At 40.9% G+C, this 16377-nt stretch overlaps 1 protein-coding gene across 1 annotated transcript in view; it reads right to left on the bottom strand.

Annotated features, from left to right (window-relative positions):
* Positions 1 to 16377, bottom strand: part of ELP4 (elongator acetyltransferase complex subunit 4) — a 262363-nt gene that overhangs the window by 173730 nt on the left and 72256 nt on the right. The window contains exon 4 of the mRNA XM_038764775.1: positions 5468 to 5605. Coding sequence (XP_038620703.1) covers positions 5468 to 5605 — 138 coding nt within the window. The remainder of the gene's footprint in view (positions 1 to 5467; positions 5606 to 16377) is intronic.

Below are 16377 nucleotides of genomic sequence, written 5' to 3'. Positions count from 1 at the left end.
GGATTACAGCTCAGAATGTTTTTCCTGCAATCTCTGCCAGAGCTCATCTTTTTATTGTGTACATCCAAGCCCCCTTAATGTTTTAGAAAGGCCTTGACTAACTGAACTTTGATCTGATGTCTTCATTGAGGAAAGCTCCAGGTTGCCCATTTTGGATGCAAATCCTCACTGAGGCCCAAGAGAGTTTAGTAAAGACAGCGAAAAAGAAGAAACAAGAAGTTTCCAGGATCCTCTTTGAGAATCCCGGGGCACATTGGTGTCCTTAATCCACACTGCTGCACGGATTAAGGTAGGTGATAACCTTTCTTGATTCAAAAGAATAAGCACAGTGCCTACAAACTGGGTGGAGACTCGGATTTGGCTATAATAAAACACCATGCAATAAAAGCTTGGTCTGTCAGAAGTCCATGAATAGGCCTCAATGTACCCCATTCCCAGGCTTAGTGGGGAGGCTTGCAAAAGCCTACCTGAATCAAGTAAGCATGAATAATCTGTCTTAGTAGACTGGCCCCGGGGAGGGCCGGAGAGAGACTTTTCACTTCTCTTTAAGTTTGAATTGATAAATATATCAGTGGGGTGAAGCTCCCTACATTCTTACAAGCCAGTAAGCACCCGGAGAAACACACTAGGTTGTCAGTGAGCAGGGTGTGCTTTCAGGTTACCTTCCCCTATTAACAATTCTAATAACGATACTAATGTGTTAGAAATCTCAGGTTTGGCATGTATCAAGGCAGAAAATTGATTTCATGCTGTGACCGTTTATAAATTGCCCAAGAATACATGTAGTTCGTTAATAAATGATCAAATCAAAATTGAAAACTGTATACTTTTTCACAGCACAGAGTTTGCTTCTACTGCTCAACAGTAAAAGGAGTTTAAATTCTATTACGGGGAAAAAAATTTCAACTTGCTACTACAAATATCACTTAACGGCATATCCAAACACAGGCATAACCATGTTATTTACAAGTTGGGTAGGGACTGTCTCTATATGTTGCCAACTTGTACTTTCCAAGCGCTTAGTACGGTGCTCTGCACACAGTAAGTGCTCAATAAATACGATTGATTGATCTTAATATATGTGGTTTATACAAATGAACTATTAAATGCAACAGACAAATGAAAAAATCTAGGAGAATTGTATACATTTCTATGGCGAAAAGGAGCAACTGCATGATTTTAATGGTAATTTCTTGGGAAATTTTAGTTAAATCCAAATTAGTTTGGGAAAGCAAGGAATAGCTTTGTTTAACAATAAATCACATTAAATGGAAGTGAAACATACCTTGTGATTGATATATTTAGTTTCCTAAAACAGCTGTTTTTCCACCTATATCTCCAGAGATTTTAGCAGAGTGCGTAAATCATCAATCGTATTTACTGAGCACTTACTGTGTGCAGAGCACAGTACTAAGCGCTTGGGAAGTACAAAATTGGCAACATATAGAGACAGTCCCTACCCAACAGTGGGCTCACAGTCTAAAAGTAAATATAAATTATTCCAAAAATTGTTACTGTGTAACATATTAAAGGGCTAGATGGTTATGACCGGTCAGATCCTGTGCTGTAGGTTGCCGCTGTCAAATAATCTATGACCGAGTGTTATAAGTCAATCATTCAAGGAGGAAAACATAAGCTCTCATTTTCTTTAAATGGCCACCATGCATGCGCTAGTCATAAAAAATACAAATGTACTGGTATTAATGACTTTAAGATTGATTTTCCTGTTATTCAACATTAACATTCAACATTAAAGGGCAGGAGAGTGAGAATTGCTTCTTAGTTCTGTTTCTGATTTAGTGCACACCCCTAAATTAATAACTTGACCTCTCTAGGCCCGAGTTTCCCTTAATACCACCCGAAGCACAATATTTTCAGCTAGGATCCTAGAGAATTTTCAATGAGTAACATTCAAGATGAAAATGAAATTCAATACAGTGGATACTTCCTAAATTTTTCAAAGTTATTATTTATTTGAGAACAATGTATAATTTGTGAACTACACTGAACGAAAATAATCTGTAGTGAAAGCTATTTTAACCCATTTAAATTAATGATCAACTAATCATGATTTACACAACAGATGTTTTCAAACCTCCGTTCTTCGGAGGAAATGGATGTGGTTATCAGGGCTTCACATTTAATGGTTGCCACTGGTGACCACGCTTAATTAAGAAGCCTGGTTTCTAGATCTGAAGTTTGATTCAGTAAGGGTGGGTTCTGAATTTGGAGGACTAAAGCTTACCCCAAAACACCCTCTCTTAGGAGCTCTCCCAGTCCGGGATTGGGTATTGATTTTCAGAAGTGCCAGAGCTCTGAGGGAGAGTCACAAGGACTTGGGTTCTTCTAATTCCGGCTCTACCACTTGCCTTCCGTGTGATGTTGGGCAGGTCACTTCACTTCTTTGTGCTTCGGTTAACTCGTCTGTAAAATGAAGCTTAAGACTGTGAGCCCCATGTGGGACGGGGACTGTGTCCATCCTGACAACCTTCTTTCTAAGCCAGTGCTTAGTACAGTGCCTGGCGCACAATAAGAGCTTAACAAATGGCGTTTTAAAAAGAGCCTAGTACTCTACTCCATATCAAATAATAAACCTCACAAGAGCTCACTAGGTCTTGCCTGCTATGTCAGAACAAGCCTCACATCTGAGATGGAAAAGCCTAGCGAGGGATCCCTGATTGGGGTTCTGCAAAATTGAGGGGCTTTTAATCAAAGGGGACCTATTTCTCCCTTCCATTGGTTGATGACCAGTCATCCAGCAAATCTGTAAGGCTCAGTGATAAATAATAACATATAGGAAGCAACTTTTCAAGGCAATTGATTTGTAGAGGAGGGGCGCCGTCTTCGTTTCATTCTCCAATTTCACTGAATTGCAAGGGCGTCTTCATGTGTTGAAAAAGTGGGACTCAACTCTTTCCAACGTAGGTGTGGCGTTGACTTTAAACTGAGGCATTAAAAGCCATATTGTACCGTGGGGTGGTTGAGGATGGTACATACAGTAAACGCCACATTAACAAAATTGATGAGATTATATGAGCCCACCGGGAGGCTGTTTGATTGGGCATGTCACCATATATAAGCCTCCCCTGACACAAATATATAGCCAGGTCTGTGCGGTTTCACAGAAAACCAAACATGACAAGCCTTGTGCAATCATTCTGTCACATTCCGGTGATATTTTTAAGAAACATACTGAATTCATTGGGCAGCTATGCCTATATTTGAATTAGGGAATCTCGAAAAATTAATCCAAATTACCTAGGCAAAAGAAAAAGTAGGTTATTCCACCCTTTTAATTTTATGAAGATGTCATAGCACAATTTGACTAAACAAGGGAGTAACTAGCCTATAGGGAGATCTAATTCTCAGAATATCAACAGCTATGAATTCTGAAGTGACCACTGGGTTTGTTTCCTAACATATTGCCTTCATTGTGTTAAGTTTCTAGTGACAGTGAAGCTGATAAAATCTCAAGTGCTTACTTTACTTATTACGCACATGGATAAGCAAGTCAACAGCTTACTTTAGAACGGTCCTTTCACTGGAGGGAACTAAGTAAGTACTGCCCATTCAACCTATATAAATCATCTCTAAAAAAAAACTTGCAGAAGTTACAGGCTCGTGTTTAAGTTAAAAACTGTCCAATCAACCATATTGCGTATTTATTGTCTCAGCTTCCCTGAACCAACTCGATTAAATGGAATACAAATAATTCCCCAGCTAGTTCACATATTTATATTAAGTTTGTGCATCAGTTAACGGACTACTGTCTGTAATAATTATGATAAATAAGCTACCTTATTATTCCCTCCCTTAATTTTCATCAGGGAGCTTACCTGTTGATAGAAAATCAGAAGAGACAAGAGAACAAAAATAAAACAAAACAAAAACCATCTAAATGTCATTCTTTTGTTCTACCTGGGGTTTTAGTTCAGTTGGATGGAATAATGACAAAATTTTTCTTTTTCATCTCCCTTGAATTAACAAAATATTAACTTCTTGAGAATGAAGCGTTCTTCTTATGTGTACTACAAAACATTTAGGATTACTGAAAATAATATGCTAAAAAGCATCCCCAACACAAATAACCAGTTTGTGCCGTTGACATAAGATTAAGCGCTTAGTACAGTGCTCTGCACACAGTAAGCGCTCAATAAATACAATTGATGATGATGATGATGATGGTTCAAGACTATGTAATTCAAGTTTCTGTTCTTCTGGGTGCTTCCAAAAGGAGAACTGGTAAAATATTTGTCTCTACTTTTCAGTCCTACACAACTCGGCTAATTTCCATGGTAAAGGCAGGAATAGAACGTACAATTGTAATCCACAAATAATACAAAATCCTTATTTTAGTTGTTAATTTAGAATGCAAAAACACGGGTCTATACTGGATTAGACCCACCATCCTTCCAGCCCAGCATTCTGTTTTTGACAGCGGTATCAAAGACGCTTAGAGGACACAGCTGATTGTTGCCCTTCTTTTAAAGATCCTTTTAACATCCCTAACTTTCCCCTCAATTAATTCTAATCTTTACCCCCTCAAAACTTTTTTACATAGCTGCAAATAATGAGGAAAAGGACCGTTTCGAGTTTTACGACCTTCAGTAGTCCAACTACCCTCTAGTGAGAAATGAAATAGGCCCAAATTAGGCAGTTGGAGAAGTGAGAAAGAAAAGCCAGAGGCTGGATAACTACAAACTGGAAATCAGCCCTCTGAATAATTGAGAGTTAAACAGATACAGCGTATTCCCTCCGAGCATGGATTTCTCACAGATGACCTACTTCAAAAGAAAATATGCTGGCATCTATAGTTGTTCATTAAAAATCAGACATTTAAAAAAATGCTACCTTACAAAATATGTGCATTATTTTTTGTGCAAAAAGAGAAACTGGTCGTTTGGTCCGTGTTCTGCCCAGATGATTTGAGTTTAACGCTTCCATTAATTTCACTGATCAACATGGAAACAGACCTGGTAATGCACATTCTCTGATCATGAGATCTTAACTCAGGTAGCTTTGTGTGGATTTTAATGTTCATAGCATTGAACAGGGGAAAAGAACAGGTTTCGCTGGCCCCCTTGTTTGGCCTTTGCCTTCGCAAAGTCATGAAAATGTGACATATTGTGAAATTTATTGTACTCTCCCAAGAGCTTAGTATGGTGCTCTACACAAACTAAATTCCTAAAAAAAAAATGGATCTAGGAGAAAGAGAACTAATGGTTCCTTTCTATGTAAATGACTTCAAACTATATTATTCCCGAACATTTTAATGAGGAGCAATTTTATATATTACCATGATCAAATCTTCAGCATATGAAGAAATTAAAATCAAAGAATATCACTTTTTACTTCAAGCCCAAAACACAATCTTTCCTTCCACACATGCATTAATAACTCATGCCAAAAAAGCACCGAAACCAAAATGAGAAATAGCTCAAGAAAAATAAAATGTATCCATACTTACCTCCATTTTGGGTAAATTTTGGTAACGCCAGGCTATTTTCATGGAGTCAACAGATTCTTTTAATGATTCATTACCACTTGCTGCCTCTTCATCTACTTCCTTTTTATAGCTGTTTTCAAGTAACGGGTCAGGAAGCTCCTAAGAATATGGGATTAAACGTTACATTGTATCTGCATTCTAAATATAGCTTTAGCATGTGCAGGGAATACCTGTAGCTACTGGGATCACTAACAATTTTCAATAATCTAAAAACTTAGCAAAACCTACTTAAGAATCTCTCCAAATAAGTAGCAGTTACTATGGTGAGGTGCAGTATAGACAGGCAATAAAATATTGGAATGAGTTTATAAAACTGGATATTAACCAAAGAAGTAGCAGTGCCAAATATTGCACTATTGCACTCTAACTGTATAAGCTTTATGACCGATTCAAAAGTCCTTAATCTAGTACATACTGTATTTCCTTGGGAATCTTACACGTAAGTCTGCTGCCATTCCGATGGAGAACTGTGCCATTTTATATATTTTAATATATATTTTATATATTTTAATCCAAGTGCAGAGTGAACAGTTACAATTTAAATGAAATTACAGTTATATTTGTAATGAGGTAAAAATAAAGCATTTTTGCCATCTGTTCACTGGTCTGGAGTTAGAGTGGTAATAATAACAACGATATTTATAATTTAAGCACTTACTATGTGCCAAGCACTGTACCAAGAGCTGGGGTGGATACAAATTGGGTTGGACACGGTACGTGCCTTGCATGGGGCGCAGAGTCTTATTTCCCATTTTACAGATGAGGTAACTGAGGTACAGAGAAGTGAAGCGACTTGCCCAAAGTCACACGGCTGACAACTGGCAGAGCAGGGATTTGAACCCAGGTCCTTCTGCCATCCAGACCTATGTTCTAACCACTACACCATGCTGCTTCTCTAGCAACTACACAATTCACTCATTGTAATTTAAACTAAACTAATTACCAAGATTAAAATGGAGACAGTTACTCATATCAAATGTCAGTCTTGCACCAGCAAGCTTTTTTTACCTACTTAACAATGAAAACAAAATCCAAAATCCTCGACAAAATGAAGAACACCCAATTTCAATTCTAGCTTAGGCAGTGCAACCTTGTATTACTAACAGAAAATCTAAGCAAAATAGTTTCAGGAAGAGATACTAGAAAAAAAAAAACAATACAAGACCTGTCCTGGGACACCTCTGGAAAGTGCACAGTAAATTTCTTGAAGGGATAAAAGCATTTAGATTAATTAGTTTATTTTGGATTTAACAGAATCACTCAAAGGGTTAGGTCATGGGTTCTAATCCTGGCTATGCCACTTGCCTGCTGTGTGACTTTGGGCAAGTCACAACTTCTTTGTGCCTCAGTTCCCTCATCTGCAAAATGGGGATTCAGTACCTGTTCTCCCTTGTAATGATAATAATAATAATAATAACGTTGGCATTTGTTAAGCGCTTACTATGTGCAAAGCACTGTTCTAAGCGCTTGGGGGGATACAAAGTGATCAGGTTGTCCCACGTGGGGCTCACAGTCTTAATCCCCATTTTACAGATGAGGTAACTGAGGCTCAGAGAAGTTAAGTGACTTGCCCAAGGTCACACAGCAGACATGCGGCAGAGCTGGGATTCGAACCCATGACCTCTGACTCCAAAGCCCGGGCTCTTTCCACTGAGCCATGCTAATAATAAATTATGGCATTTGTTTAGTGCTTGCTATGTGCCGGGCACTGTACTAAGCACTGGGGGGGGATACAAGCAAATCGGGTTGGACACATTCCCTGTCCTGCATAGGGCTCACAGGCTTAATCCTCATTTCACAGATGAGGTAACTGAGGCACAGAGAAGTTGAGTGACTTGCCCAAAGTCACACAGCGGACAGTGATGGAGCTGAGGTTAGAACCCACGACCTGACTCCCAAGTCCATCCTCTTGCCGCTAGGCCATACTGGGTGTAAGCCTTACACAAGACCTGATGATCTTGTACCTACCCAGTGCTAAATACAGTGCTTTAGCGCAGAGCGCTTAACAAATACCACAATTATTACTGTGATTTTTATTACTAATAATAACAATAATAATATTAGTTCAAATCTCCTCCAAGAGGCCTTCCCAGATTAAACCCTCTTTTCTCTGGCTCCTTCTCCTTCTTCGTCATCTTGGGTCTGCAACCTATGGGTATCTGATATTCACCCCACCTCAGCCCCACGACATGTGTGAACGTGTCTATAAACTGCATATTACAAATTGTTTATTTTTATTAATGCCTGTCTCCCCAACTAGACTGTAAATTCACTTTGGGCAGGGGACATTTCTACCAATTCTGTTACAGACTACTCTCCCAAGCGCTTCATACAGTGCTCCACATGCAGTAACTGTTCAATACATACCATTGATGATGATGATGATGATGATAATGAAGTCTTTCCAAACCAGTCTCACACCAATCAATCAATCAATCGCATTTATTGAGCGCTTACTGTGTGCAGAGCACTGTACTAAGCGCTTGGGAAGTACAAGCTGGCAACGTATAGAGACGGTCCCTACCCAACAGTGGGCTCACAGTCTAGAAGGGGGAGACAGAGAACAAAACCAAACATACTAACAAAATAAAATAAATAGAATAGATAGGCACAAGCAAAATAAATAGAGTAATAAATATGTACAAACATATATACATATATACAGGTGCTGTGGGGAAGGGAAGGAGGTAAGATGGGGGGGGATGGAGAGGGGGACGAGGGGGAGACTCCCACATGACTCCCACCACACCATCATTCAGCCCAGAGATAGGATTAAACTATCTGGTCATCTTTAACCTGCTCCGGCACTTAGCACAATTCTTGGTATATAGTAATTAGTCAGTGAACGGTATTTTTTGAGGGCTCACTGTGTTAAGAGCACTGTACTAAATGCTGGGAGAGTATAATACAACAGAGTTGGTAGGCACGTTCTCGGTCCACAGTGACTTTACAGTCTATTCTTGGCATAGAATAATCAAGCAATTATAGTATTTTTTTAGTGCTTACTGTGGGCAGAGCACTGTACTAAGCGCTGGGAGAGTATAATACAACAGAGTTGACAGGCATGCTCCCAGCCCACAAACAGTTTACAGTCTAAGTAATCAATCCTACCACTGTTATTGTTATTTGTAAATACTGATCTACTTTCTATTCCCAATAACTAGTGTCAATACCGATTGTCTATTTCTCATTAAATATATGTGGTTGGCTTCATTTAATTGAAATGTGTAAAGTCCCATCGAGTGCATCGATTACTAAAGACCGTACTGTTCTCCCTACTTCCTACACTGTGAGCCCCGCGTGGGACAGACTATTTTGTATCTACTCTAGCAGTTAGTGCAGTGTTTGGCATATAAATGCTCAACAAATACCATATTATTGTTATGACAGTCATTTTTAAAAATCTCTTAAACCCAAGTTCACTTGCAGATGAATTTTCAGTCAAGCCCTCTGATCTTGCATTCACTTTTCTAAAAGACTGCAGAGAAAAAGTGGTGTAGATACATTTTAAAATCTCTCCTTGCTCTCTTTCTCTCCATTTATTTATATGTGCAGGACACATGAACATGGACATACAAAGAGAACCAGCAGCATGGCTGAGGAGAAGCAGCATGGCTGAGTGGAAAGAGCCCGGGTTTTGGAGTCAGAGGGCATGGGTTCAAATCCCGGCCCCGCCAATTGTCAGCTGTGTGACTTTGGGCAAGTCACTTCACTTCTCTGGGCCTCAGTTCCCTCATCTGGAAAATGGGGATGAAGACTGTGAGCCCCACGTGGGACAACCTTTTAGACTGTGAGCCCACTGTTGGGTAGGGACTGTCTCTATATGTTGCCAATTTGTACTTCCCAAGCGCTTAGTACAGTGCTCTGCACATAGTAAGCGCTCAATAAATGATTGATTGACAACCTGATCACCTTGTACCCTCCCCAGCGCTTAGAACAGTGCTTTGCATTTCAGCGCATAGAACAGTGCTTTGCACATAGTAAGCGCTTAATAAATGCCATCAAAAAAAAAAAGATTATGTATGTATAGAGACATATCACACTCACACACACACACGTACACATATAATCAAACAACCTGATCACCTTGTATCCTCCCCAGAGCTTAGAACAGTGCTTTGCATTTCAGCGCTTAGAACAGTGCTTTGCACATAGTAAGCGCCTAATAAATGCCATCAAAAAAAAAAGATTACGTATGTATAGAGACATATCACACTCATACACACACACATACACATATAATCAAAGTAGGAAATCAAATCGAGAGACCAGTACCTTTTTTGGGAGATTGTCAGTGTAGCAACGGGTGATTTTAAAGAGCTGTAGGGCTAACCAACCTTCTCTATGGCCATTAAACCGGGACGCTCCAAAGTGACACCTGCATTTCTGTGGCCTGTTCCGTAATGGTTCACGGAGAACAACCTTGACTACAACCTCTCCCCCTCGTCCCCCTCTCCATCCCCCCATCTTCCCTCCTTCCCCTCCCCTCAGCACCTGTATATATGTTTGTACATATTTATTACTCTATTTATTTATTTATTTTACTTGTCCATATCTATTCTATTTATTTTATTTTGTGAGTATGTTTGGTTTTGTTCTCTGTCTCCCCCTTTTAGACTGTGAGCCCACTCTTGGGTAGGGACTGTCTCTAGATGTTGCCAATTTGTACTTCCCAAGCGCTTAGTACAGTGCTCTGCACATAGTAAGCCCTCAATAAATACGATTAATGATGATGATGAGGTAGCCCGCTGTTTGTGACCACTAAACCGCTCAGGGACACCCTTTACTGCGCGGCCCGAGCCCGGGAACCCCTCGATCCCCCTGTCCAGCAGCCTAAGAGAGGATTTTTGGGGCGGCCGCAAAATTGACTATTTATTTTGTTAATGACGGGCAGATAGCTTTAATTCTATTTGTTCTGACCATTTTGACACCTGTCTACAGGTTTTGTTGTCTGTCTCCCCCTTCTAGACTGTGAGCCCGTTGTTGGGTAGGGACCGTCTCTGTATGTTGCCGACTTGGACTTCCCAAGCGCTCAGTACAGTGCTCTGCACACAGTAAGCGCTCAATAAATACGATTGATTGACTGATTGATTGATTGATAACAACGATTTGTTAAGCACTTACTATGAGCCAAGCTCTGAATTAAGCACCGGGGTGGATGCAACAGAAGCATGTCAGACAGTCCCTATCCTATATAGGGCTCACAGTAGGAGGAAAAACAGGTGTTTAATCCCTATTTTACATATGAGTCAAGTGATTTGCCCACAGTCACACAGCAGGCAAGAGGCAGAGTCTGGATTAGAACCCAGGATCCCTGACGACCAGGGCCACGCTGTTACCAATGGGCTGCACTGGTTCTCACTGGGCTACAGTTTCCTCAAACAGCATGACAGAATTTACAAACAACTAAATCCTAGGACAAAATCAGTCTCCTAACATTAAAGCACGCATCTAGCAGTACAACTGGGCTGCGTAGGACACCCAAAGACGCTGAAATTAGGAAGCCGAGAGCAAGGATGACGGAAGAGATATTTTTAACATACCCTCGGGGCAATACTGTAGTCCAGTTGCTACAGACAGAAGGGTGTAAGAATAATAATAATAATAATGGCATTTGTTAAGCGCTTACTATGTGCAGAGCACTGTTCTAAGCACTGGGGGGGGGATACAAGGTGATTAAGTCATCCCACGTAGGGCTCACAGTCTTATCCCCATTTTCCAGATGAGGTAACTGAGGCTCAGAGAAGTGAAGTGACTTGCCTAAGGTCACACAGCAGACACGTGGCGGAGCTGGGATTCGAACCCATGACCCCTGACTCCAAAGCCCGGGCTCTTTTCCATTGAGCCACGCTGCTTCTCTAAGCAGCGTGTACTGCAATTGCAATCTCTAATTGCAGCGTGTACTGCAATTAAGAAAGGAGCAGCTCTTTTTGAGCCGAAGTTTCATAAGGAGAGTAAATCAAATAGGCAAAGGGGAAAATAGTAGTAAATTGTGAACATATCAGCATATCAACAGAAAGTCTTTGAGATTGTACAAGGTGGGGAGGAGAATTGGTCCAAATTGGTCCTTTCACTCAATCGTATTTATTTAGTGCTTATTCTGCACAGAGCACTGTACTTTCACAGACACAGACATACACTACTTAGAGAAGCAGTGTGGCTCAGTAGAAAGAGCACGGGTTGGGAGTCAGAGGTCATGAGTTCTAATCCCGGCTGTGTGACCTCGGGCAAGTCACTTCACTTCTCTGGGCCTCAGTTACCTCATCTGTAAAACGGGGATTAAAACTGTGAGCCCCATGTGGGACAACCTGATTACCCTGTCTCTACCCCCAGCACTTAGAACAGTGCTTGGCGCATAGTAAGCGCTTAACAAATACCATCATCATCATCATATGCACACACTTCCATGGGTGAATTTCACCGTCAATCAATCAATGGTATTTACTGAGTGCTTACTGTATGCAGACCATTATACTAAGCCCTTGGGAGAGTACAGCATTATTATTATTATATATTTAATAAATTTAATTTAATATTATTATTATTATTACAGTACCACATGGAGGTAGATATAGCTTTATTTCTATTTGTTCTGACGATTTGACACCTGTCCAGCTGTTTTGTTTTGTTTGTCTCCCCCTTCTAGCCTAGTGAGCCCGCTGTTGGGTAGGGACCGTCTCTATATGTTGCCAACTTGTATTTCCCAAGGGCTTAGTACAGTGCTCTGCCCACAGTAAGCACTCAATAAATACGACTGGATGAATGAATGAATGTTCCCTGCCCACAAAGAGCTTGCAATCTACAGGGAGAATCTTGTCTTGCCTTGATTTCTCTATACAAGGCAGACTTTCAAGGCAGACTTACAATCTACAGGGAGACTCTTCTCTTGTCTTACGCTGTCGAGTCACCTCCGACTCATAGCGACGCCATGGAGGCATCTCTGCCAGAACGCCCCACTTCCATCTGCAATCGTTCTGGTAGGATGTCGATGGAGTTTTCTCGGTAAAAATACAGAAGCGGTTTACCACTGCTTCCTTCTGCGCAGTGAATATGAGTCTCTGCCCTTGACTCTCCTATACTGCCCAGCACGGGTGAGAGATGGACATTGTACATAAGTGCTGTGGGGCTGAGGGTGGATGAATATCAACTGCTTAAAGGGGACAGATCCAAGTGCATAGGCAAAACAAAGGAAAGGGAGTAGGCGAAATATGGGTTTAGCTGGTGGAAATGTGATTTTAGTTAAGGTTTTGATGGAGAGGAAGGTTGGCGGTCTGTCATATGAAGGCGGAGGGAGTTTCATGCCAGAGGGAAGACACGGACAAAGGGTCAGCAGTGAGACAGTCACGACTGTGGTAAAGCGAGCAGGTTGGCATTAGAGGAGCCAAGTGTGCAGTCTGAATTATAGTAGGAAATCAGCAAAGTAAGGTATCATCATCATCATCATCATCGATCGTATTTATTGAGCGCTTACTGTGTGCAGAGCACTGTGCTTAGCGCTTGGGAAGTACAAGTTGGCAACATATAGAGACAGTCCCTACCCAACAGTGGGCTCGGGGGCAAACTGATTGCGTGCTTTAAAGCCACTGCTAAGAAGTTTCGGTTTGATGCAGAGGTGGATGGGCAACCACTGGAGGTTCTTGAGTAGTTCGGAAATACGGAGTGAATGCTTTTTTGGAAAAATAATCCAGGCGGTGGAGGGAAATACGGATCGGCAGGAGGCAGGAAGCTCAGCTAGGAGTCCAATGCAGTAATCAGGTGGGATCTGATAAGCGCTTGGATCTACATGACATTTGATGGAGCCATCTGAGAACGGCCGTGATCTAGTGGAAAAAAGCACGGGTCAGAGTCAGAGGACCTGGGTTCTAATCCCGGCTCCGCCACGCACCTGCTGTGTGACCTTGGGAAAACCACCCAACTTCTCTGTGCCTCAGTTCCCTCATCTGCAAAATGGGATCCAATACCCGTTCCCCCTCTTACTTGCACTATGAGCCCCACGTGGAACCTTATCATCATCATCATCATCAATCGTATTTATTGAGTGCTTACTGTGTGCAGAGCACTGTACTAAGCGCTTGGGAAGTACAAGTTGGCAACATATAGAGACAGTCCCTACCCAACAGTGGGCTCACAGTCTTATGATCTTGTATCTACCCGACGCTTAGTTCAGTGCTTGATAAAGCGCTTAACAAATACCACAGTCATTAATATTATGAAGAAGAAAGGGTGGATTTTAGACACGTTATGAAAGCAGAACTGATATTTGGTTTCAGATTGAATATATGGACTAATTTTTTTAAATTTTAAATTGTATTTGTTAAGCGCTTAGTATGTGCCAAGCACTGTTCTAAGCGCTGGAGTAGATACGCGGTAATCGGGTTGTCCCATGTGGGGCTCACAGTCTTCACCCCCATTTTACAGATGAGGGAACTCAGGCACAGAGAAGTTAAGTGATTTGCCCAAAGTCACACAGCTGGTAGGTGGCGGAGCCAGAATAAGAACCCATGACCTCTGACTCCCAAGTCCGGGCTCTTTCCACTAAGCCACACTGCTTCTCTAGCTAAATGAGAAAGATGAGTTGAGAATAATGCCAAGGTTACGGACTTGTGAGACAGGGAGGATAGTGGTGCTATAGTGATGGGAAAGACAAAGGGAGGACAGGGTTTAGATGGGAAGATGAGGAGTTTTGTTTGGGACTTAGTGAATTTGAGGTGCAGGTGGGACAACCGAGTAGAGATCATCATCATCAATCGTATTTATTGAGCGCTTACTGTGTGCAGAGCACTGGACTAAGCGCTTGGGAAGGACAAGTTGGCAACATATAGAGACAGTCCCTACCCAGCAGTGGGCTCACAGCCTAAAAGGGGGAGACAGAGAACAAAACCAAACATACTAACAAAATAAAATAAATAGAATAGATATGTACAGGTAAAATAAATAAATAGAGTAAAAATAAATAAATAGAGATGTCCCAAAAGCAGAGGAAAATGTGAGATTGTAGGGAAGGAAAAGGATCAGGGCTAGCCTGAGTGGGGGATTTGGGAGTCATCGTTGTAGAAGTGGTAGCTGAAGCAGTGGGAGTGAATGAGTTCTCTAAGGGAGTGGACAACTGTCAGTGGTGTTAAGTGCTGGGGAATTTACAAGATAAATTTGAAGCAGTGTGGCCTAGTGGATAGGGCACGGGACTCAGAAGGATCTGAGTTCTAATCCCAGCTCCGCCTCCTGTCTGCTATACAACCTTCGGCAAGTCATTTCACTTCTCTGTGCCTCCGTTACCTCATCTTTAAAATGGGGATTAAGACTAAGAGCCCCAGGTGAGACATGAACTGTGTAAAACCTGACTTGCTTGCATTCACCCCGGCGTTTAGTACAGTGTCGGGCACACAGTAAGTGCTCAACGAATATCACACCAAAAAAAAAGTAAGCAGATTAAAGCCAGCCACTGTACCACAAAGTGTTCATAATCTATTTGGGGATCAACAGACACATGGACTAATAACAGTGAAATACACAACTGAATAAGTAACAAAAATTAATCTGCGTTATAAAATCAATCAATCATATTTATTGAGCGCTTACTGTGTGCAGAGCACTGTACTAAGCGAGCCCACTGTTGGGTAGGGACTGTCTCTATATGTTGCCAACTTGTACTTCCCAAGTGCTTAGTACAGTGCTTTGCACACAGTAAGTGCTCAATAAATACGATTGATTGATTATAGAAGCACTTATAAAACATTTTAATGTAAGGAAAAAATTAATTCTCATTTGAGAATAAGGAACTATTATCTGTTACCAATAATTTTATATTTTTCTCAATTCTTTCCTGGCCTTTAATAAAATAATCTAGGTACGATCTGCAATACTACAGTGCCACAGATTATCTTGACTTCTCTCAAAATTATACTACAGGTATCGGAGCAACTCACAAACCATTGTGTTCCAAGAGATTATCATTAGCAAATCCTACCTAAATATTCTCTTATCTCCTTAAGCTGTTTAAAGTTGTTTTAAATTGGGTACTATCCTTCAGGGACACACCTGCAGCAGCTACCTCAAACTGTAGTTTACCACTCAACAACACAAGCCCTTTCCAAGATGGAAATCAGCAAAGTATTAGCTGTTTCCCTCCCTTTGGCTTCAAGTTACAAAGCGGCAAGATAACCAAGTGTCGCAAACATTCCCCTAGGTCAACTGCAACCTGTGTCCTTTGCCATTAAATAAATACTACCAACACTTACTACAGACACTTGAGAGTTTTCATAATTAGCTAGTTTCCTAAAAGCTCTCTTTTACCCCTTGTAAACCTGGACGCTGAAAGCCTTTATACCTCTGTGCTGACGATTTTAGGTATTGTTTTTGAAGGATTACCTGAATTTCACAAAACCATTCTGTGATAATCCACTACAGTGACAATTGGTGAGTTAGTCTGGGCCATTATCAGCAAAGAATGAAGATGTACAATTTGGAGAATGAACTTGCTGGCATCACAGTTCAAATAAAAAAAAACACTTTAGATTTTTTTTCCTTGCTTTTCTAGTTTTCCTCCAACTGTTCTTCATTTAGAATTAAACTAAAATCCATGTAACCATAAGAAACAGCAATAGGATTATTTAGACTATTCCCTCCTATTTAGACTGTGAGTCCCACAGTGGTATAGGAACTGTGTCCAAACTGATTAACTTGTACCTCTGCCAACAATTTAGAAGAGTGCTTGACTCCTAGTAAGCACTTAAATATTATTTAGTTTTTTAAGTTACAAAAACAAAAGCCAATTTTAAAAAAAAGATTCCAACAGGATAGGAATGGAATCCTTTTTTTCAAATGGTATTTGTTAAGTGCTTACTATGTGCCAGGCACTGTACTAAGTGCTGGGG

The sequence above is a fragment of the Tachyglossus aculeatus genome, chromosome 22 (assembly GCF_015852505.1).
Source record: "Tachyglossus aculeatus isolate mTacAcu1 chromosome 22, mTacAcu1.pri, whole genome shotgun sequence".
In the NCBI taxonomy this organism is placed as follows: domain Eukaryota; kingdom Metazoa; phylum Chordata; class Mammalia; order Monotremata; family Tachyglossidae; genus Tachyglossus; species Tachyglossus aculeatus.
Note: the sequence above shows the minus strand (reverse complement) of the source record. Positions and strands in the feature narration are given on the sequence as shown.